Source organism: Vanessa atalanta, chromosome 6 (genome assembly GCF_905147765.1).
Source record: "Vanessa atalanta chromosome 6, ilVanAtal1.2, whole genome shotgun sequence".
NCBI lineage: Eukaryota > Metazoa > Arthropoda > Insecta > Lepidoptera > Nymphalidae > Vanessa > Vanessa atalanta.
Genome location: NC_061876.1, coordinates 13,058,744 through 13,077,907, shown reverse-complemented (window position 1 = coordinate 13,077,907; position 19,164 = coordinate 13,058,744). Strand labels below are relative to the sequence as shown.

General features: G+C 33.0%; 2 protein-coding genes across 9 annotated transcripts in view; one reads left to right on the top strand and one right to left on the bottom strand.

The window, feature by feature from the left end:
- Window positions 1-19,164, top strand: part of LOC125064465 (disintegrin and metalloproteinase domain-containing protein 22) — a 494,578-nt gene that overhangs the window by 63,341 nt on the left and 412,073 nt on the right. The gene's annotated exons all lie outside the window — the stretch shown is intronic.
- Window positions 9,644-10,741, bottom strand: LOC125064466. Its single transcript, XM_047671515.1, has one exon. It carries the CDS (start codon window positions 10,739-10,741, stop codon window positions 9,854-9,856), a length of 888 nt encoding a protein of 295 aa, XP_047527471.1. The 3' UTR covers window positions 9,644-9,853.

The window sequence follows — 19,164 nt, the reverse complement described above, 5'->3', positions numbered from 1 at the left end:
AATTATATTATGAATGGTTCTTGTGATTTTTTTCCCTTGTATGATATTTACGTTTTAGTATAAGGAAATTAGAACTCAAATAAATATATACTATCAAGTAGGCGTAAACGAGCACTTTAGAATCGTCGATATCAACAAGTCTATCGTGATTGTATAAAGTACTGTAAATTATCTTTTAATGCACATTTTTAACACTTTTCTCACCATTGGATTTTTCCGTGGAAATAAAAAATAAAATGCTCCGTGAAAAAAGAAAAAAAAACAACAATGATATTTTAAATTATAATGTTTGTAGGGATGTGTACAGTTAACATATCAATTATTAAATTTAACTATATATGTGTATAATAATAAAATCGTAACAGATCTCAGAAAATTGCTAATTGTCAGAACGTGTGCGACATTAAAATAACGATTTTCAACATTAAAAGAATGAGATACGAAGTGAGTTTTACAGAATAGCTCGTTAATAAATGTTACCATTTTCATTCGTGGCTTAGGTCATGCACGATCAAGCTGATTAATCTTATCTTATCAATGTTCTCTACACGATCCAATAGTTGTGAATTCATGACGATTCACGAAGATTCTTTGGCAGGGATCGCATTTTGAATTTCTGATTTTCTTGTTACAAAAGCCGAATTAACCCATTAGTTAGAACACGTAAATTTTAGCTGAAGGTTTAAATTCAAATCACGACAAGCCCTACTTAATTTGTATGTGCTTATTTTTTTATAATTCATTTCGTGTTTATCCGTCAAGGTAACCTATATGTTAAAAAACATTTGACAAATGTGTGTCCATCAATTTACATTGAACAAGTGACGCGGGATACATTCTCAACCTGTAAAAAAGAGGATACATTAGCACAAGGTTGGTTTGTTGGAACATTTATGGCTGTTAATCTACTTTACTTTTATCGTTATAATTTGCGTTGTTTTTTCCAAAATAGATTTTGTACACCATTGTAAATGCATACAGTATGCATCTATGCCATTTCTGCGGTGTTCTCTATTCAGTGGCTCGCTAAAATTTTAACGCTCTCTCCTTATTTTACTCTTCAGTTAAGAAGTTAATTAATCGAACTTTAAAAGTTTTATAGACGTCCTTTCAGCCATTCGACTTAAAACTGTACCAATTTATTAAGTTAAGGCTTTTAAAAGCCACTTAGAAATAAATAAACCTATCTATAAATGTTTGGATGTCGCCACTTAATCAGATTGGATGATTTCTTATAAAATATACATAAATGTTGATTTCTATTTCACCTATGTTAGCCTGGAGGGAGGCGTTAATAATTGTAACACAGTTTTCCAACGAATACAGTTGGTGTCGTTCCTTAGATTTTAAGATATCTATATATCGAATATTTTTTTAATACAATAATGATGTCGCGGGAGAGAGGCGTTCGTTTTTTTTTTTAAATATTTATAACTAAAATTTAATTGACACCAGGCAAAGTGAGCGGATATCCGAACATGAAGTTTCACTGAAAGTATTATAATGAAACGTCAGTTACGTCACTTTGTGTTTGTATTTTCGAGCTAATAGAAATATTGTTTGTTCTTGCAAAATTATCGGTCTGGGTGCCGACACGTAATTATGTCTTCTTTGTGACGCTGCGTATTGTACGTTGACTCAATATTGTGCGGCTTAAACAATTTAATTTAATTTTATTAATTTATTGACACTTTAGCTGTGTTTTATTAACAAGTCGAGATGGCCCAGTGGTTAGAACGCGTGCATTTAAACCGATGAATGTGGGTTCAAACTAGAAACACTGAATATTATTATTTCTACCATATGTGTATCCGCCAAACCGTATTGGAGCAGCGTGGTGGAATATGCTCCAAACCAGCAGTGGGACAACTAGTGGCCTTTTCAATTACTCCGTCTTATATCGGACATATTATATATATTTATATATAGGATCGGAAATATTGTGATTATATCGTTGGCTTAGTAACTTATACAGCTGCCGGGTAGGCATGTAATAAGTTTTGGTACTTTACTATCAATATATTCTTAGTAACAGTACGAGCCTTAGGTAAAGTTATATTTGTACTTTGGAAGCCCGTGAAGCCATGGGCAGGACTAGTCTGATCTTTGTTCTTTCGAATTGCCATCGCATTTATAAAGAGCACCTATTTTTGTACAAAATCTTGGGCTCTATGTTTTATTTAGTAAGCATTTGTTTAATTATTGACTTTGCTCGTGGTCTCTGAAGTTCAGAACGTATCGGCTGTGGTTACCAGTACAGTCCATTTTTGACGGTTAATGAGTTAACGGATTAAAATCCGGCGGGGATTATTTAAATTAATTTGATTTCACTATCATTAACCATTATTTCAACTACCCTGCACCCTCGCCTCACCTCAGATTAATTGACATAGAAACTTGGACGGAGCGCTTCGAGTTTAGAATCGCAATAAGTAAATTCTCCTGTAATATCTCGCTGTAAATTAATTAATAAAGCTTTAACTATTGCCACGTTTAAACCAATACTGACAAATACAATATTATTTACTTTTTTACAATGCAATAGTTTTCTCTCCCTGTTAACTGAGTATGAAAAATGCATTTAGCTAATTTGTCTTGGCGTAAGCCTCCCGTCGAACCCCCTACACCACCCTACCCCGCGCTTATGACATGGTCCACATAGTTTCGTAAATAAATCAATTTATCTCTTTTGTCTTTCTCGTTTTTTTTTTAACGGTCAGTCTTGTTCCATCTTTCACGCATTCGACTAGTTCCAGTTTATTTCGTTTTAAGACTATATTACTGTCTCGTATACAGTATGTAATTTAAATGAATATTTTCGAATATATTACAGATTTAAAACGCAGCGCATCATAGCGGTTTGTATTGTCTAACGACTGAAAAACTGTGAACGTTGTAACACATTCTGTAGTATATTTAATATCAGCATTGCATTTGTGCGAAGCTGGGGCATTAGCAGCCTGTAAAATTCCCACTGCGGGGCCTCCCTCTCTCTTTGAGGAGAAGGCTTGGAGCATATTTCACCATGCGGGTTGGCAGATACCACTTATATGGTAGAACTTCATTGAAATAAAACACGCTCAGGTTACATGTTACAATGTTGGTTGGTGGAATACATATGTGGCAGAAATTCGTTTAAATTAGACACAAACAGGTCACCTAAGGATATTTTCCTTCACCGCCAAGCACGAGATGAACTATTACAAATTAAGCATATGAATATTCAGTGGTGCCTGCCTGGGTTCGAAATCATCGGTTAATATGCACGCATTCTAACCACTGGGCCATCTCGGCTCTCAGCCTACAATACGCTTAATAATTGATACTTAAAGTACAAACAACAGCCGGTTCGGAAAAGAAAATACACTGAGCTAAGGAAATCGGTCGACTTCCTCCGACATCTCGTAAATTTTCTTCGATGTACATCTCGGCAGCCGCAGCTGTTTTGAAAACTTTTTTTCTTATTTAAATATGAGCTTGATTGTCTGTACTTGTAAAATGGTTTGTCCTGACTGATAATCAAAGTAAAACCATAAATACTGAGTCTAGAAATACGAAATTTGAATGATTTATTTTATAACTTAAGCATCAGTTAAAGGTGAGATGAGAGGGTGACAAAACAGGTAACCAGTTATTTTAACATTGCAATATTTTGCCCGGTTACAGCTATCGTATTTTCCTGCACTGTAGAGACTTTCGTAACACCGAAATTCTACAAACATTGATTATTTCAATTACAAGTATTTACGATTTCACGCGTAAGAAGTAAGTTCTTAGAGAATTGCACGTTTTCGCTGTTGTTGAATAATGTTTATAAATAAATAATTAAATTAAATTAAATAAACAAGTTTAAATTAAATGTTTATAAATAAAAACTCTGTGGGTTTTTTATATTTAAGCTTGTACTGTATATCATTTCTTTTAAATTTAGAATGACGGACGGTTTCAAAAATGAAATAATTTCAGATCAATCAATCGGATGTCACGAATGAGCCGTATAAAAATTAGTAATGGATGGCAATCTGTCGGATAAACTTGGTAATCCTCTCATTTTTGTAAATAAACTAGTTCACTATCTATACTGAAACGCTGAACATCACTATTTGGTGCTAATGTTCAATAACAGTATAGATAAGTAAATAAGACTTATACCGTTATTAAGCATAGTATACGTCAACCGTTGTCTACTGGACAAACATTCTACGTAGGCGATATTATAGTGCATATTATGTGTCCAGGCAAACAGCGCTTGCGTCTGTTTAAAGAGAAATGCAAGTAGGGATCCCACCACTCTTGTGACTGATAGATTTTTGACACGACGATTTAAACAAACGAGCTTGTAAACACTCTCTTAACCTAAACTCCGTACTGATTCTGAGAAATCTTAGTAGAAATATCCAATATATCATTGGACCTATCTGAGATTTAAACGCAAGACCTTAAAATGTTTATGAGGTATAAGACTACAGCTGCAGCCCTACGACATATCTTGAATATACATTTCTAGTAGAGTATCCCGACGAGGTATAATTACTGAATACCTATTTCGGACACAACGTTAAATAAATTCGGATTTTTATTTAAAGAATACCCTCCGCCAATTGCCCAGACTATCCGGGCATAAAAGCAGACGTGTATTACATATTAACGGAGTGTATCCGTAGTAAATAGCCAGACAGGACGTTGGGGTTCGAAAACATGGAACAACATCATATTACAGAAACATATTTTGACGAAACCAACATCAGCAGAGTTAAAGATACTGTGAAACACGGACTCTTGTTATATTAATAGTAAAGTTTTGGGAGCGTAGTCTTAATAGTTTTTTTATTAAATAAATATCCCAGACAGATAGATTTGACGACCTTCGGGGTCGAGTAGTCTATACACTGGTTTTCATGGGTACGCCACTCCGAGGTTCCGGGTTCGATTCCCGGCCGAGTTGATGTAGAAAATTTTCATTAGTTTTCTATGTTGTCTTGGGTCTGAGTGTTTGTGGTACCGTCGTTACTTCTGATTTTCCATAACACAAGTGCTTTAGCTACTTACATTGGGTTCAGAGTAGTGTATGTGATGTTGTCCAATATTTATTTTATTTTAATTTTTTTCATTAAAAGGGATTTAAGAAAAAGCACATAATCTTGGGATTCTATTTTATTATCAATATTCCCATTTACCCCACCAATTAAGCCTAAAGCTTGTGCTAGGGGTACAAACGCCCAAGGATTCAGAACCTACGGCTTTTTAAATCACTGGACAGACCGTAAAATATTGCGCTATTGATTTAGAAAGCTAAGGAAATCATTCCTAGCTGTATTTTTATCTTGTTCATACATGTAAACGCCGTACGTGTTCACATAAGTGAAAGATTAATTATTATAATTATTTAATTTCTTAACATGAATAGCGCGAAAGTTCGTCTTAAGATTATATGAAATCATTTAACAAAATGTTTCAGTGCTGACGGTGGGGTTGGCGTGTAATTATGTTTTTGTTCTGTTTCGCGTTGCATTCGGGATTTAGTTTGCAGGACTAAAATATTAGAGGAGAGGTTTTATATTACAACTTTTTTTTGCTTTAGCTGCTACAATTTTTTATTCCGCCAGCTTTGATTTCTCTTTTATACGTTTTGTGTGATGTACTAAATACATCTTCAGTTTATTTCAGGCATGAAATATGATAGCTCTAACTTACTCTCAAGTTTTGTGCATAATGAGATTTTTTTTTAAGTTGCAGCATTCATTACTCTAGCAGACATTTTTACATTGGTCATATAAAATACTTTTATATCAGAAAAAGCAATATAATATACCTACCTCTTATACCTTCTATATAGTATAATATAATCTACTGCCGTTATAACGACTCCTTCATTGATATGGCGACCAGATATAAGGCCGAATATCTCGGGGTCCTGGATCCAAAATCCAAGTTGGTCCGATAAAATATAATTGAGTTTTTATATCGGTCACAACGTTTGGGTACTAGAGGCGTGTACATACCCGTGCCTCTTAAAACACGTAAAGAGACACGTGAATTTTTTCCAGTCATATCAGTGTTGCCGTCCCATCGGTTTATTAGAAAGCACTTGTGTTTTCGTTACCACTCATATGCTAGACATCAACAAGACCAACGTACTAGTTATTAAATTGAATGATCACGTCTTCATGACCGATTTTAGCCACCGCGGCCAATCTCAAAGACGCAATCTCCTTTGATAATTTCAAATACTACATTTTAAAATGAGTAAACGTCGGAATATAATATATGAAACGAATAAAACCTTACCTAGTAAGCCTCTGTTATACTAATTAGAAACAAACATGTTACACATTGCTCTCATTAAACAAAATGCACTCTTAAAACTTTAGCCCAAGGTTTGAACCTTTTTAAAAATTGTAACATTTATAATAGCTTATACTAAATAGCTTCTCTTTTATCACAAATGCTTAAGGTCGAAATTTCTTTGAACAGCTATTTCTCCGTCGGGTAGTGAGCGAATTTAGGTAGTAAAAAATTTACGACGCATATTACAGTTGAGGGGGGATTCTATTTATGTGGCTGTTCAACGAAATATGATTTCTACATATTACACTTCGTAAACCACATTTATTGGATACAGTTCTTGAAGTTGAGGTGACGGAAACGACTCTCAGGTTATTTGGATTCCTCTTTATTAGGACACGAAGGTGGTTTTTTAGCTGTGAGTACTTTTTAAGCAACCTGTTTACTTTCTATGATACAGACGGAAATTGTCTGACGTAATTTATAAATTGTAATCTTCTTCTTTTCTCTGCCCTTGTTCCAAACTATTTGGCTACATGTGTCTCCTTCTATTCTCCTATTCGTCACCAGATATGTGAACGACGATTGTCAACGAAATCCACCTCTCTCATATAACACACTCCATCCATGTCTGCTTAGGTTGAACTCTTCCCCCCAAAAATGTGACTGTCACCGTACATCCGACTGAAAGATTTTAAAACTATAATACACAGTAAAATAAAAAAAATATTGTTTTATACTTAGGTGTCGCGAGCGAGAGCGGGGAGGGTCATTTGCCGTGTTAGTGTACGAGTGGGTCGTTACGGTTGAGCCAATTGATACTTCACATTCAAAACTTTGCAAAATTAGGTCATTGACCTTATCGCGAACTATTATTTTTTATAATATTTGTATAACCACCAAACCAAATATCTAGATCTTCTGTGTTATCGTTCTAGAGATCCGGTGATAAGTGAGTAGTCTTTATAATTGCTATCGCTCCTGTCGTCGCTTGAACTTTGAATATAGAGATAAGGTTTTACTATCCAGAATGCCAGCAAGTTTTCCGAGATAATATTTATTGATTGACAATTCATAAAGTCATTGATCATTTAGACGCGGTCCAGTGGTTGGTACACATTGATTTTAATATTTCTAGATATTCTTCGTTCCAGGTACCATCACTACCGGATATCATGATTAAGTTTCTTGATTGTTTTTTTTGACTTCTTTATTATTTTTGCCAGTTGTCTTGATTTTGTCATTATCCCTACGTTAATCTGAAGCTTAAAAAGTCTTAGTTGGAAAATCGGTCACTTGTTGGATAATGGCTCCGTGAAAAGCATCAACCATACCTTACATCTCCAATGCGCTACTAACCTTGAGAACCAAGATATCCCTTGTGCCTCTACACTGGCTAACTAACCCTTCAATAATCGGAATAAAACATTGCTACGTATTTCTGTTTGGCGATTGAATATGTGATGCTATCAAGATATCCTTAACTACCTTATTCTACTCGTTTCCCTCAAACAGAGGTGTAGCGAAAGATCTCCCTTGACTACCGTCATCAGTGAATGTCTCTGAAGCTCTGACGCGCCACACTTCGTTAGAGTGTCGTGCGATATATCCAGCAACGCCCCACACGTTCAGGAATAGTCAACCCTACCGAGCCAAGTGAAACTACAATAAAATTCTCATAGAATTTCAGCTTTTTAACGCATTTATTTATAATTTACGTTTATTAATTCTGAAGCCAGCAATAAATTAAATAAACTCGAATGAAGTATGAGGTTTTTCACTCCATAATCCACTTTTTAAAATATTAATTAAAGTTGAAACTACCAACCAATTCGAAAGAATTGGAATCTAGATTCTATTTTAAATAACAAGAAGAATTATAATCCAATTTTATTAGTACTGTTCTCTATATTTCTTATCTTATCGAAAAATCTTATTGTACGGACACAATTGTATCCATATTTAAAGTCATTATTATTATTACCAAGTAGTAATTATTGATAATATATAGTATATAGTACTGGTATTGATATTTTTTATATTGATGTCATAATATAAAATAAACAAGTACGGCGCTTAAAATATTCTCACTGATAAGATACAATATTACTAATACAAGAAATTCCTTTACATATTTTTACAGTACGAATTAAAATCACATTCATGATAATAATAATCCGTTTGATAGCTGCGAATGTATTTTGATAACCCAGTGAGAATTAGCACGTGATTGTTAATTTTGTAGTTTATTTACTTGGAGCTTGGTGCAAGCCAGTCTGGGTGGACATAACCTATTTATTCTTCCGCTAAACAGCAGTGTAATATGCGAAGGCTTAATACAGCTAGGATACTTACAGGCATAAGGGAACTAACTTCTTAGTTCCCAAGGTTTTTGACGCATTGGTGATGACAGAAATTTCTGAATGTCTAGGCTGATGGTGACCGCTTACAATTAGGTGAATAATATTATTAAACTTTATACAAATAGCTTAGCACAAGATATTCACGCTGACCTATTAAAAATTAATCAAATCAAATCAATTTTATTCAAGTAAACTTCACAACGAAGCGTTTTTGAATCGTCGATATTAAAAAACTACCACCGTTTCGGAAAGCAGCCTCCAGCGAGAAGAAACGGCAAGAAACTCGCATAGTTGCTCTTTATATATAATATATAAATTAATTAAAATACCTCATTAAAAGAAAATCTTATCAACTTGTTATATATAAATTTAAAACTTCGTATATACCCGTATATGTTATACTCGTAAACACAGTTCACTCCCATAATCCGTTCGGACGGGAAATCTGATACGGCTGGAAAAAGTTCAGGCTCAGGACCAACGGCTATACTTACTTGCACTATGTCTAGACTCCGGGCTGTTACTAAGAATTAAGAAAACTCAATAACTTTAATCAGTCCGACCTCCAGTTTGAACCCAAGAACTCAAGATCTCCGGCCTAATATCTAGATAAGAGACTTATTGTCGAGTTTCAAAGTAGGTTAGCAAATAGTTTGTTGACAGTATTACAGTTCTATTATCTAATTTTAACTGCGATGCTGCAATTTTAAGTTATGTATTATCACAGTTTAAGCTGTTATCGCATTACACGAAACATCAAAAGATTATCGATGTTATGATCAATGCGAAACCGAATTGCGAAATTTTGGATTACAACGAAAATATATAAAATCAACCTTCTGGTATAAATATATATTTTTATGGTCATTTATATTCGTAATAGCTTACAGTGTTCGAGAATATAACTTCAAAGACAGCACTTGTGAATAAAACGCAAGGAATAACATAATATTCACATAAATTTATTACTAAGACGACTTCACAAAATAAATAGAGTAGATATTTAAGGAACCTAACACATCGGTGCGATAAAGCAGAAGCGACCGATAACCACAACGAAATGCACCGAGACACTGCACGGCTGCAGTGAAAATAGTTTAAAGTAGTGTAAAGCGAAAAGAAATGTGATCGTAGTGCGCACGTGAAACCCAAATAGCGGTCTTTTTTTTGTGTTCCTTCCTTAATCGCACTGGTGTAATAATTGTCTATACGGTTGTCACTTCGACATACGGATCACTGTTCCACTCAATCACACTGTAGTTACTCCACACAAAGTTTCCTTTTAATGTCAGAGGTGCTTCTAATGCAAGATACAGGATAGCTTTGGCTCCTTCCTCGTATGCTTTTGTCGATTTTCTATCTTCACGACTCGTAATGTTTCCTGGATTCACACAGTTTATTACCACGCCTCGACTTGACCATTCTCGGTGTTGAAGGAAAGTGACAGCGCTTAATGCGACTTTGCTGATAGCGTGGGAATTCATTCCCCACCCTTCAGTTTTCTCCACACCCTTCCGAACTGCTTCTTCGTATTCCTGCATGACTGCAACTAATTCATCCTCTGTGAGCTTCGGATTACTCACTTTTTTCCTTATCGCTTCATTTTCGATAGTGGCTAAAAGTCCAGCCGGTCCAGAAACATTAACGACTCTTGCATTTTCTGTTAAAAGGGGGTAAACGAGTTTTCCAAAATTTATATAACCATAGAAATTGACGCTCATCGTTCTTCTTACTTTTTCTGCGTGCGATATATTCTTCTCCGTAGAAACATAATCTGTGTTATTTATCAACAGATCGATTCTCTCGTCCGAGTCTTGTATGTGATGTCGAAAGTTTATAATACTCTTCGTGTATGTTACGTCCATTCGGAAATATTCAATGTTCGCGCCGGTCTTTTTTAAATTTTCATAAATGTGGTAGCCGGCTGATTCATCTTCTGTCGTGAAATATATTTTTCCTTTGTACACCCTGGTCAGTTTTTTCAATACATGGAAGCCTAGATTGCTGGCCGCTCCCACGACGACGGATACGTTATTCATAGCGGCTAAAATAATACTAGTGACAAATACGTCCTTATCGTTATCGGAGGCCATCGCATCCCGCGTGTTCTTATCAGCTAAATGTCAAGCGACTGTGTTGTTTGAGATAAGTTCTCGTTTGTGATATCGTGGAAATTCCTTCGAGTTTTTCATTTCGGATCAGATGATGCGTATGAAGTAAATACTTGTCGGTGAAAATCTTTTTTATTTAAATTCAGTTGTATCTGTGTGTTAATATTTTTTATGCATATTTTTTGTTATTATTATATTTTTTGTTATGCGATTCTATGAAATATTAAATATTATGTTTCTAAAATATGTAATTGGATATAGATAAGTTTCCAAATGTAGTCAATTTAATCGGCAGTCGTCATTAGCGTTATCTAGATATGCTGTTGTATAATAATTATTATCGAATTTGACAACCGTATTGCGCAAGTTCCTAAAAGGTCAGATGTATGATTTTGTATCATATTTTAAATAAATGCTTTCGATATTGTATAAATAACTTCGTAAATAATTTTGTGATTTTTCTACGTTATAAAATGTTATCTATACTGATATTTAAAAAAGCGAAAGTAACTTTTTTTCTCTGTATGTTTATTTGTTGAACTCCAAAGAAGGACATAGGCTTAAAGGTTTTCACACCTGACGATCACCTTATTAAATGTGCAGCCATATATATATATATATATATATATACATTTATTTAGACACATATAGTATGATTTTTAGGTATAAAAACAATACTTTTATGAGCACTTTTGAACTGTCATGCGATACCGGTATAAATATGTTTAAATTACATACAACTTACTACTTCATAAGAATCAGCAATTATTCAATCCATGATTTCAAGAAATATAAAACATATTGAAGACAAATAACGCTTTGGTAGTTTGAACTATTATTATTAAAATCTATTCTTTTTTTTCTGCAATGGAAAATATCGTAACTTAAGCTAAAACTAAAAAAATATCGATCAATTCGACTTTTTTTTTAAGTTGACGTAACCTTTTTTTTTTAATATATATATTAGTTTACAAAAATGTATGACTAAAATTAAATGTTTGGCACTTTACAGAGAGTGAAACTTATTATCATTTATCGGTTATTTACATAACCCGTGTTAAAGATGATTAAGTATTTATATGTTTAAATAGACTGCCAAAGCAGAGAACACGTCATCATTGATTGATATTCACCTCGTGCTCGGCGGAGAATGAAAACATCGTGAGGAATCCAGCATGTGTCTAATTTCAAAGAAATTCTGCCACATCTGTATTCAGCGTGGAGGAATATGTTTCAAACCTTCTCCTCCAAGGGAGAGGAGGCCTTAGCCCAGCAGTGAGGAATTTACAGGCTGTTAATATACGTATGTATGTTTGTTTCAGTCCATTTTTAGTGGGACACTTTGTCTAAGTAAAAACCAATGATTGTTAAATTGTCATTTATATAAAAACCACTGGCAATAATTATACTCAAATATGTATAAAATTATATTTCGATGTTTCCATATTATTAAAAAAGACCTTATTTATTCACAGGCTTTTATTTAAATATATATGTATGATTGTACTCCGATTCCATTCATCTTCTGCAAGTAGAGCTCTTCAAAGAGACTTATAAATATTTATTGCTTCAGATATATATATCGAGACTGCGTTCGCTTTCTGAGTTCGTTTTCAATTTATTTTTATGTATTATATTTATTAATGGTTTTAAAAGAAGCTGCTCTTTTGCGTTGATGAGAAAATTTAGATTGGATTTACAAATGTAAGATTTATTTACATTATACTAGGCTTGTCGTTTATTAAAATTATTTTTTTAACTATAGAATACAATAAGTATGATAAGTTAATTGCGTCATCGTTATTATTTACTATGTTCGGGGTCGACGCGTTCTGTTTTTAAATGTTTATCTTCATCTATTTATTTAACATTATTTATTTTATGATTTAACATGAATATCAGTAGCAGCACGGAGTCTGGAAGTTGAAAGTGTCCTGTGCCTCGGAAAGCGCGCAACGATGTTGGTCTTGCGTCTGAAGTCTTTTCGGTCATGTCGAATTTGCCATCGGATTCTAAGTGCGAGGGAACAGAGAGTCTACCTGTGTTTGTCTGTGTTGTTTATTTATGTTAATATGTCCTGCGTTGTTGACTGGACTCCTTTGAGTATAACTGTGGCCAAAATTTATCATCATATTTTGTTTATTTACTTTAAGAATATCTCAGCGTCAGGTGAGGTATTTAATTTTGAAATGGTAAACTCGACAACGACTCCATCGATTTCTTGCAGGGCGACGCAAGTGTTGTTCCCGTTTCAGTCTAAAAAAACTCAAACGATTTCTGGGCGCGTCACCACTATTTCATAAAAGAGTAATCTTTTGAAATTTTCTATTTTTTGAAGTACAATAATCCATTGACGCTGCAACATTGTTCATTCCTTTCTTGAAAGGAAACGGCCGTAGTTTTATTGCAATGAAAAATTATACAAAGAACACGCTGGACGAGGAGCTGACGGTATTTATATACAAGAGAAAATAACTACGCATTCTGCTTTGTGAGCTTGAAATATATATTTTTTTTGTGAACGGACTACAATTACTTGTAAACGGGGTTTCGTTTTTTAATATTATAATCTTTGCAGTTTAATTGATATATCTGAAACTTGATATCTTGCATAAAAGAGAAAAGGAATAAACAAGAATTTTAAGGAATATTTAATTCTTTTGTTTTGTGTTTACATGGATTATAAATACTGTAAAATATATTTAGCTACAGAAGTTTTATCACTATCCTTCTCGCATACCAAGAAAAAAAATATAAAATTCAATGTTGTATAAAAATCCGTGAATTTAGTCACGGAATACAACATATGTAGGAAATATTTGTGTAACATGTGCTATTTATATAATATTTTTAGTTTATTATTATTGCTAAATAAATAATATTTTTTTTACTTCGTGTTCTAAAATCAATAGATATCGTGTTTTATCGGACTACAGATGTATGGTTCAGGCAGTATGATATATATACATATAAATTTACTATTTTGTAAATAATAAAAAATAGAGTATTTTTTTAAACATTATGTGCTATCGTGTATTAAACATTTCTCTTATATAAAAATATGATATTTTGGCAACATAATACACATTGCGAATACGATATTCATTTTTAATCCAAAACTATCTATATTTTTTTAAGTATAGAATTATTTAGCAATTTAGCAATTGGACAATCTGTTGACCCTACTACTGCAAAATATAACTCCTTACACTGTTGGTCCCATCAAGTGATTTATTTATTTTTATTTATTTATTTTACTCTTTATTGCACACCAAATATACATAAAGATAAAAAAATATATAGTCTTTAAAACGAAGTTGGCCAAGCAAAAGGCGGTCTTATGGCTTATTTTATGTATTTGGCCATTTTATGTATTTGGTCTCTATTTTTTATATACTTAGCATTGGCTTAATAATATTTGAAATTATTAATATGAAGATACTTTATTTTGCCGTAGACCATTTCAGGAATAGGTTATATCTAGTTGGGCATATCACCGATAAAACGATAAACTATTAAAAGAGAAGATGCACGCTTTTGACGGTAAATTATTAATAATCGACTTCCAGTAGGTATTCATAAAGTACTAAGCAATATGAAGAGAATTTATAATGTACTTATGTTTAGTTTTTCATTATTCAAGTGCAAGCACAGTATAAGTTATTCGTTTGGCACACACACCTATAAAAGTGTTCCGTTAATACTAAAATCCTTTCAACCAAAGTTCAAAATTGATCGATTTTTCTATTATAATTAGGTTCAAGACTGCTTACGGTATAAAGTTTGCTATGATCAGACGAAGTTTGCTTTAAATAAGGTATTGCTTGCGTTTAAGGCTTCTAAATATAAAATTTTGTTGTTACTAAGTAACTTTAAGAGTATGTACATAATTTTAGTTAATGCGTATATACCTATAGAAATTGCGCTATCAAGATACCTTATTTAAGAATTCCTATGTTAAAGATTATCTTTAAGGATTTGGTCATCCTAAATTTATAAAATGAATGTGTATCTAACTTTAATTCAATGTTTTGCAATAAAGACATTTTTGTTTATTTTTCTGCTTTTTCTTAATAAAATTATAATATTTTTTTATGTAATAGGTTGGCGGACGAGCAAATAGGCCAACTGATTGGAATTAAAATAGATGTAATGCTTAATTAATTACAAATTATTAATAAATAATACATACTATATATAATTATAGATACATCATAATCATGAGAAGACTATAGAGCCGTTGATATTTATTAATAAGATAATTATTATAAAAGGTATAAAATAACAAAAAAGGTGTTAAATAACACTAACGCATCCGTTTAATTATGTCCCAAAACATCTTAGTTCCCAAGGTTGGTGGCGCATTGGTGATGTAAGGGATAGTTAATATTTCTTACGCGCCATTGTCTATGGGCGGTGGTGACCACTTACCATGAGTTGGCCCATTTGCTCGTCCGCATAAAAAACTTTCCTTCCTATATAAAAAAAAGCTTTTATTTGACACCTAAGATGTACCCCAGGACTGTATGTTATACGGGTTTATAATTTACCCTGGGCAGTGTTTGGTCAGTGCGAATCCTGTTAGTATTAGACATGCAGCCTATGAAGTTGATTAAAAAGAAATTAAAAAATATTATTAATTTTTTCACTAATTAAAATCAATTCAATATTTTGCTAAAATAGTTATTATAATTGTTTAACCATATTTACTAGCTTTTAAATTAAAACAGATTGTTCGAAACTGTAATTATAAATTCTTATCCAAATCTTGGAAACTATCATTGCTAAAAATATCATGAAAACCCATTTCACCTTAACATTTAAAGCATGTAGGCTAGAGAAAACTTTTAGCATACGTGGGGACCGAATACGGAACAGCTCGCGCCATTACAATAACTGCGCTAACCGGTCGTCAGAAATTTATCGTAAAAAAGTATTTCCAGGAATCAACTCTTTGTAAATCGTGGCACGAATATATTGTTGCTAGCAGTCCTTTGATAGCGGGGAAAATAAAGTGACGTATATGTATAAGGTTAAAAATATACACTCGAAGCGATCTGTACGAGCAGTTGGAGTGACATTGGCCAAATGTTGGTTACGTTGGCTACGCTGGTTATACTTATAGTATGCTTTGAGCATTGGTAATTTTTCGGTCGCAAACAGACCTGGAGATGAAAACAGGCGAATTAAATATGTTCTTGTTGCCCATAGCTAACATGGATGATTTTCAGTGTGTTAAGGTATTGCCAACATTTCGAATTATTTGCACTGATTCGGTCCATCACCATTCACCATTGACTGAGCCAATATTCTTAAAAGGGATAAAAAATTTAAGAGCTCAATATTGGGGCGCATTGATATTGTCAAGAGTAGTTTGTACATTTTACAGTACCAGATTCTATGACCGATTGGGATTTGACTCTTCCAGAAATAAATAAATAAATAAAAAAAAAATCCCATTAAATGATTTAAGAAAGCACTACGATATTTATGTCTAATAACTTTAGTTGTGTGTGTGTTGTATCGATAACATTTAATTAACACTGACAATGGTTTTAGATTATCGACCATTTGATTTCCGATTCTGGCCTAGTTTTGTATAGCCCATTAGCAGATGTGATAATTCTAAATTGTGCTTAATATAATGTATATAGCAACATATTACTTAGACTGTACACTCTAGGGTGACTGGAAGGAAATATTAATAATATAAGCTTTCCTTTGTAGCACATACGTTTTCATGTTTAATATTATTAAGAACATCATACAATTGAAAAACAAAGTAAAAACATAACTTGAATAATTTCATTGTTACCCATAAACAAATAAAAATATATCATGTTTAGTTTCGATCGATCCAAACTAAAATTTTATACTATGATTATATTTCCCTATATGATATAAGGCTAGAACTCCAGTATATTCGATGTTCGTGGCGGATTGATTTTTCTAGTAACACAACACTTCCGAGCAGGCATTAATCAAGTCATGGAACTGGGAAGATGTATAATTCACGTGCAAAGTACGATATTGTTCCGCAAGGAACGGCTTATCTTTGAACAAACATTAATTTTAACGAGCACAGCTCAATGGGGACTTGAGATATTGTAGGTTGTATAGGAAACCGTTGCGATCGAATACGTTCTGAGAGCTACATTTTGCGTAGCGTCGTTGCCTAAAGGGCAAGCTTTAATTATTAATCCATCTAGACGATATTGCTAATATTTCTTTTATCATCTTTGTAAGGCGCATGTAATTCTATCACATACGTGTCCAAGCTTCATTGGAATATATTCGTAACTGTCATCTAAAAATGAGAGGTCATATACCAAGCGGCGAAACTGTAAATAACGTAATTCTACTTTAAGGAAGAACTGCTAAAATAAATTCAAGAATCCATCATGGCTATATCTACTATCTAGATAATCTAGAAGATTATACAAGTTATACATTTTATTTAGACTTTTTTACGATAAGAGATGATCTCTGCAATGTAAGTTATACAGGATGTCTTACTTTACGTTTTCAGTTGTAGAAATAAATTTAATTGAATAGATAATTAAATGGTCAATATTTAATAATTAATAAGCAATCTATACTAAAATTTAAAGGGGTAACCTCCAGAGTTATTGACGCAATTCTAAAATTGCTTTCACTGATAGAAAATTCAATTATTTTTCAGTACTATAGGGTATAAAATAAAATTAAATCCTATAATATTCTTTATTAATAATTTGCACGCGTGCAAAATCGGGGTTCGTCCTTAGTATCGCATATTTTAATAATCAAAATACTTAAGCATGCTCTCTTAATGTTGATCTAGATTAATCAGTATAACCTGACAATATTCAGAAGCCGACAGTGGTATCTCCTACCCTTATACAATGTCATCTTATTAGCTATTCCATACACTGTCAATACCCAAACAGATACGGGATTTTAGACGTTATATCCTTATGCTTGTGGCTAGAGTTCCTTGTGTCTGTATCTGAATTCTCGCCATCAATGACAACACACAGCGATTCAAAACATTATGTATGGCAATTGAATAACAAGAGGTGAATCAAAACGAACCAAGTAACGCTGGGTGCGTTGCGTTACACTGGAAGTAAAATCGATAGGAACAAAGAATTTTAATAAGCAAACGTTAGTTAATTTAAGCGTTTATGCTTGCAATATACTCATATATAAAAAAGAAAAAATGCTATGTATTGTAACAATTATTAGTTATGAGTGTAGGAACCAGGCACATCAAACTGCTAAACTCATTAAAAATATTACCTTGCTATAAGATCAAACACACGGAAAATTCATTTGAGATAATTTGATAGTTCCAAAAAAATATGTGTTGAAATGAAATAAAAAAAATATATAAATCTGGCAATTAAGTTCAACAAGGGCAGGGTGGAGCTTGAATAAAACAATATAATAAAAAAAAAAACGAATTAAAAAAATAATACAAATATACAATTCAGTCGTAATTTTCAAATTAAATTTTGTTTACTTTAAATGTTTTAACGGCTATTGCTGTGATATTTGTTATTTTATATTGTCTTTCTCGTATGTGTGATAATTTTAAGTCGTGCAGATAACTCCTTTAGGTATATATATCGATGTAGACTAGTAAATGGTGGGTCATTATCCCTTGGTTGGGAAAGAGCCATCATTTAATATTATTACTGTTATTATCAGCTGTGATAAAACGGTTCAATCGGTAACTATAACCATCCTTGTAATGTTCGCAATGAGGTCTTGGCTTTTAAATTTACTACGAATAGTTTCTTCACGCTTTGGTAAACTGGTTCATATAAAAATATATATAAAGATACTTTCATAGTTTCCGAATAGTTTTTTTAGTATTTTGTAATATTTATGTAAGAGACAGTCGTCAGTCCGTTGTCTTCAAATACGGCAATTATTCACTTTCTATAAAAGCCCTTGTCTGTCCCGATGGTTGGAATGGATGGATGGTAGAAAATCCTGAAATTCTAAATTCAAACGCCAAATTAACCCAAAGAATGCTATTAAGTTTTAAATTCGATTATGTCACAGCAGCAGTCTGCAGTCTAGAAATTAGCTGTGTTTACATTCCAGTGCTTCAGAAAGTAAATAAAGCAGTTGGTCTTTCACCTGTACTCTTCGCTCGTGTTGGATCTCCTTCCCATCGGATTTTCAGACAAAGGGAAGGGAAATTGCACTTGCTTGTGGGCTATGTGTGTGATATGTCTTGTTTTCCTAGAGAATGGCATTAATATTACCAAAATCGTCAAGAGAACATTTTATAAGTTTATTGAAAATTACAACCAGAATATTTCTACCTGAATAATTTAAGGCCGACAACCTATCTTTTCTATTTTATAAAACACTTAACTACCCGACCCTACCTCGTCCGGGTGAAATAAGAC

What these genes read in the sequence shown, in the direction of transcription:
- LOC125064466 (XM_047671515.1), bottom strand. Translation starts at nt 10,741, where the DNA reads ATGGCCTCCGATAACGATAAGGACGTATTTGTCACTAGTATTATTTTA.